The following is a 6,228-nucleotide window of genomic DNA, read 5'->3' as shown; positions in this document are numbered from 1 at the left end:
GTTCATCCCGACCTTGGTGAATATTTTGAAACTCACATTAAGCAGACATATAGGTCTGAACTACTTAATGCGAACCGCATCTGTCTTCTTAGGAAGAAGAGTTATCGTTCCAAAATTCAGCTTAAACAACTGAAGCTGTCCCTCAAAAAACTCCTGGAACATGGGCATCAAATCACCCTTAATAAAATGCCAGCACTTTTGGTAAAACTCCGCCGGAAACCCATCGGTCCTGGAGCCTTATTATTCTCCATTTGTGCAATGGCTTCAAACACCTCTTTCTCAGAGAAAGGAGCAGTCAGGAGCTCATTCTCGGCAGTCTCAAGTTGAGGAACATCCTCAACCCTAGACTCATCTAAGAACACAAAATTCTCTTCCGGGGGACCAAACAACTGCTTATAATAATTGGTAATGTAAACCTTCAGATTGTCTTGACCAACTATCGTCCCTTCGTCTTGTTTATATATATTTATATATATTTATATTATATTCAGGATGCAGGAGAGAGAATCATCTATCTACAAAACAAAAGAAGCGTTGGGAAATTGGATCGGCTTTTCTAAGCCACCTCTCATTAGCGAAGAAGGGACCCACCACCACTGACCAACTGCATGGCACGATGATTCGATGAATATAAAAAAGCCTTTGGCCAAAAGCATGCCTCGGAGAAAAGACCAACTAACATAATCATACATTAAGAATGATAGTGTTGATCCCATTAGAGCATAGGTTGTGGACGATTTCACGAAGACTAACAATCCTATCTAAAAGTAAGCGGCCCTTAATTTTTCATAGAAAGCTTTTGCTCCAAAGTAACTTTGTTAATCATAATGTTATTTCATAGAAATCCCTAGAAGAAAGCAACCATAGTGGACAGGAAGGTGTTGCGTAAAGATGGCAGTAACATTCATAACTCCGCTAGGAAGAGCACAAAAGTGCTTTGACTCCTTCGGTCCACTCTGACAAAGCAATGAAGAATCTGGTAGTCTCAAACGTATTTATAATATTTTTTGTTTCATACAATTGTAATGTCAATTTTAAATACTTTTTTACAGTAATTTGTATTATTTTTCTAAACTAACCTGTTAATTTGGTGCCCAGTTGATGTTTTCTATTCCTTCCGTTCCTAAATATAAGCCATTTTACAGATTCTAATACAGACAACATTCAAAGCAAAATAAGTGAGTCTACACTTTACAATAGGTCTAGATACATCCAAATGTAGTCTATATCAAATCTCTAAAAAGCCTTGTAGTTAGAAACAGAGGGAGTAAATGTTTTTGACTTTTCAAAAAAACTATATGTACATAGGTCAATGGCGCCTAGGCGGGGTGGAGCTGCATCAAGGTACGTTCTTCTTTCGCTCTCCACCCCATTCCGCCCGTCGAGGCCGAATCAGCCCCCAGCCGACGACCAGCGCAAGCGGGAACCGTCAGCAAGGTCTTAACCAACCTACCGAACACACTAGCCAAGTTGGACCTGGACCCGAGCTTGAGTTTCCACACAAAACAAAACACTGATTATGCCACAGTCGTTTCCTACTACTCCCTCCATCCAAAAATACTTGTTGTACAAATGGATAAAATTGGATGTATCTAGAATTAAAATACGTCTAGATACATCCATTTCCCCGACAAGTATTTCCGGACGGAGGGAGTACCACTTTACCTGGTCGGCGTTGAAGTCAACTGAGAAGACTAAACTTTTTCTACATGCGATATAAGACAAGACCAAAGGCAACTAGCTAGTGAGTGAGAGTGGCCTACTTTGACTAGATGGGGCGGACTTTGAAATCAACCGTGGAGACCCGGCCCAGCATTTATTTCGTCTACATAACAAGAGATTGATTACGAGTACGATCGAGTATCACCAAGCGTACGTACATCTAGTCTAGCTAATAATTCATAACGGCAAGTGAGGAGAGCTCAAGTTGCAGGAGAAGATGACCCTTAAGCTTCTTCTTCCCTCCGTTCCTTCCCCACAGCCACACCCAAATCTCCTCATGCCAACGGGGGTGCTAGTAGTAGTAGTAGTAGTACTGATGGCCCTTGAGCTCCTCGTGCCAACAGTTGCCGCTGTCCCAGTAGCCTTGCCTGGCTGCCCGGAGGCCTGCGGCTCCGTCACCGTCCCCTACCCTTTCGGCTTCCGGCCAGGATGTTTCCACAAGGGCTTCAACCTCACCTGCGACGAGACGCGCCATCCGCCCAAGCTGTTCCTAAGCGACGACGTGGAAGTGGACGCCATCTCACTGGCAAACAGCACGGTGCGTGTCCAGAGCAAGATGGTCAAGAACATCAACGGCTCGTGGTCCGCCGGCGTAAAGGATGGCAGCGTACTCGCGATGTCACCGGAGCACAACTTCTTCGTGGTAATCGGCTGCGACCTCATCGCCTCCCTCATTGACGGTCCTCAGAATGCCAGCTACGTCAGCGTAAGCGCCACGCGGTGTGACAATTCGAGTGCGCCAGATCTAAGTGATACCTCGTGCTCGGGCGTCGGCTGCTGCCGGACGACCATCGCCTGGGGTTTGCCCACGTACGAGGTGCAAGTCAAGGATTTGGACCAGCAGGTGGATGATACCACTCCCACATATGGGGGCGCGTTCATTGTCGACCGCGAGTGGTTCAGCGGGACAAACGTAGGCGCCATGCAAAATAGCACTTTCGCTCATACCAAGGTGACCAAGGTACCCACCGTGTTGCAATGGTGGCTTGATCTGGAACGCGACTATGGCTTGGTCGTCTCGGATTTCTCTTCTCCATCTGGTTGGAGATGCATCAGCCTCAACAGCTTTGCTTTCATCGTTGCCGTTAGCGCAGGCAGCGGCGCACCACCCTCATACCCAGTAAGGTGCAACTGCTCGGATGGATACGAAGGCAACCCTTATATCCTGCATGGGTGCCAAGGTACCATGACTCTTTCGACTTAATTCCCTCTTGCATTGTTTTTTATCCATTGGCATATTTACTCTTCTTCCTTTAATTTTGCCACACCTGCATTGTGAAAATTCTCAGTTTTTCTATATCAACCTAGAATAGAGTGCTACTTGTGTGACACTGACTTACCAATAAGTTTCATGTTCAAATGCTTTCTTGTTTGGGTGAAACGAAAACGAGAAATTTCTATACAGAGATGGCACAAATCTCATGCCAAACTTAATGGTCCAGATAAGGGAGTATCACCAATGTTTAGCATGGTAGATCCATGGATGACATATACGGTGCATGGTAGAAAATCCATTCTCGGTATTTCCTCTCTTTCAGTTTTTAGAGGGTGCTTGGATCCAATGGACTATTTTTAGTCTGACTAAAAATAGTCTCTTTTAGAGGCTAAAGTTCCAAGCACCCCTGACTAAAGAGAGGCTAGGACTAGTCTTGAGGCTAAAATTTTTTAGTCATAGGAAACCTACTAAAATATGTAAATTAGCCCTCTGTCTCCTTATTTAATTCCTCTCCTTTAACACATGTGAGTTCTGGATTGGAGGGTTTGGAGGATAATAAATGCTCAATAACTTGATTTTAGTCTCTTTAGTATTTGGATCCAAGCATGGTTGAGGCTACCAAGTTTTAGTCCCACTACTTTTAGTCATGGGACTAAAACGTATCAAGCACCCTCTTAGACTAGCTCATATCCGAAAAGTCTTGTAGCAATGTGGAGTTTTCAAGAAAATCATTTTTTGGGAATAGCAATGTAGATTTATGCACTCTTGCTTTTCCAACTTCCACATGAGAAAGTCTGAAATAAACAGCTGCGACCTGGAGTCATGTGGCAACGTAGTGGTCCAACCTTCCAAGACGAGCCAGCTGTACCGAACTTTTTCTGTCAGTGGAATATTTTCTCCCCCTTCTAATTGTTGGTTTTCTCGTGTCCTCATCATTGGGAGGCTTCAACTGCACTTTGAATTTACCCGGCAAACATTTTTATTTATGACGTCCTTGTCCTTTTGAATTTATTTTTCTCTGCCTCTCAGATATCGACGAGTGCAAGCAACCAGTTCATCCATGCATGCATGGGCGCTGCATTAATATGCCAGGGACATACCGATGCTCCGCGATCATCAGTCTCCCAGGTACAAATACAGCCCATTCACTTGGTATGCTAAGTGGTTTAAGGGTAAATAAGGATCATAAAAATGTGATAATTATTTGGTAATGTTTTATGTTGTACATTGAAATGGTTGTTGAAATACTTTTGCTCTATTATTTCCAGCTCTAAAATCACTTGTCCCAATACCTGAACTTTGAAAGAATTACTGGGTTCTCCTGGGGGGGGGGGGGGGGGGGGCAAAAGAAACCGTCGGCCGGTTGACCATTCTAAAATGAAAGACGAAATAAAATAAAATATATGAAATACATAATGTTATGTGCATCATAGACTAGTAAACTATTTGATCACTATTGAATGAAAATTTACTTAATATGATTGTTGTCACAAAGATTCCAATAAAATCCTTTTCCTGGTATTCTGGAGTAGTTTCAAACGATCAGTTGAAAAAAAATGCATGTGGCATATACTATTCTATCGACCCTTAATCCCATTTCCCACAGGTTTAATTACGGTAATTTCAATTACTGTTGGTCTTGCGTTACTCTCTTCACTTCTGGGTGTTGCCAAAATCAGCAATAAACTCAAGCAACGGAGAGCTAAGAAGTTGAGACATAAGTTCTTCATGAGAAACCATGGGTTGCTTCTGCAACAGTCAATCTCTTCAAGCAAAGATATAGCCGAAAGAACAAGAATTTTTTGTTTGGAAGAGCTGGAGCAATCAACCAACAACTTTGACCAGAACCGCATCCTTGGCGGCGGTGGCCATGGAACAGTGTACAAAGGAATCTTATCTGATCAACATATTGTGGCCATCAAGAAGGCTAAAATTGTCGTTCAAAGGGAAATCAACCAGTTTATCAATGAGGTTGTGATACTTTCACAGACAAACCATAGAAATGTGGTGAAGCTCTTTGGTTGTTGCCTTGAGACAGAAGTTCCTCTACTTGTTTACGAGTTCATATCAAATGGAACTCTCTCGTTTCATCTCCATGGCCAAACTGAGAACCCTTTGTCATGGAAAGATAGGTTGAGGATTGCACTTGAAACTGCAAGGGCCATTGCATATCTACACTCCGCTGCTACAATATCAGTTTACCATAGAGATATCAAAAGTGCAAATATACTACTTACTGATACCTTGACATCAAAACTGTCAGATTTTGGAGCTTCAAGGTCGATTGAATTAGATGAGACGGGAATACTTACAGCTGTCCAGGGAACCTATGGCTACCTTGATCCTGAATACTACTATACTGGTCGGCTCACAGAGAAAAGCGATGTTTATAGCTTTGGTGTCATCCTAGCAGAGTTACTAACAAGGGTGACGCCAGTTTTTTCTTCCCATTCCTCAGAAGGCACGAGCCTAGCATCACATGTTGTATCACTCATAAGAGACAATCGATTCTTAGATATTCTAGATGGACAAATTGTTGAGGAAGGAGGGACTGAAGATGCTGAAGTGGTCTCAAGACTCGTGGAAGCATGCTTAAGTTTGAAAGGTGAAGAAAGGCCTACAATGAGGCAGGTGGAGACAATACTTCAAGATGTGCAAAGCTCAAAGGCCCATTACAATGGCCAGACAATAAGCGTGAACCAGAGTGCTCTAAAAGGCCAGCCATGGAACAAAAACAAAGGAGGTGAAGGAACTAGAATATACAGTATGGAGAATGAGTTCATCCAATCATCGGAAATTCCAAGATGATTTTACTTGCATGGCAAGATGTTGTGGTTATGTTTTTAATAGATGTGGTTCCATAGCGCGGAGTATCAGTTATTAGGAACTATAGATTATAACCATGTGTGTACTTCCTATGCTAATGGGTCACATAGAGCCAAGTATGTCAAAAGTTAATAAAATGAGTTCAGTTACAACTTCTGTCAAGTTTGTCGCAATGAATTTTAGAAGTTCACAAAAAAATGTATTTTTTAGGGAGCGAGAAAATATGTTGATGGAGGGTGTCCCGGCGCTGGACAACATGGAGTTGGATGGTGAACAATGGGAGGTTGCCAGACTAGATGCCAAGTGCACATCCAAGGTACATAGGGTTGAAGACGAACTGCCGCCTGAGCACCCAGAATACCTTGTTATAAGCAGGAAGGTAGATGTAAACAATTTTGCCAGAGCATCCATTGCCCGTCCATTGAGTTGCTCAAGTAAGAATCTAATACCAAAGCCCCTATTTC

At 42.9% G+C, this 6,228-nt stretch overlaps 1 protein-coding gene across 1 annotated transcript; it reads left to right on the top strand.

Annotated features, from left to right (window-relative positions):
• Positions 1–2,038: 2,038 nt before the first annotated feature.
• LOC123039785 (wall-associated receptor kinase-like 8) lies at positions 2,039–5,746 on the top strand. Its single transcript, XM_044462793.1, has 3 exons — positions 2,039–2,903; positions 3,968–4,066; positions 4,545–5,746. Exons 1-3 carry the CDS (start codon positions 2,039–2,041, stop codon positions 5,744–5,746), a joined length of 2,166 nt encoding a protein of 721 aa, XP_044318728.1.
• The last annotated feature ends 482 nt before the right edge of the window (positions 5,747–6,228 follow it).

The sequence above is a fragment of the Triticum aestivum genome, chromosome 2B (assembly GCF_018294505.1).
Source record: "Triticum aestivum cultivar Chinese Spring chromosome 2B, IWGSC CS RefSeq v2.1, whole genome shotgun sequence".
NCBI lineage: Eukaryota > Viridiplantae > Streptophyta > Magnoliopsida > Poales > Poaceae > Triticum > Triticum aestivum.
Note: the sequence above shows the minus strand (reverse complement) of the source record. Positions and strands in the feature narration are given on the sequence as shown.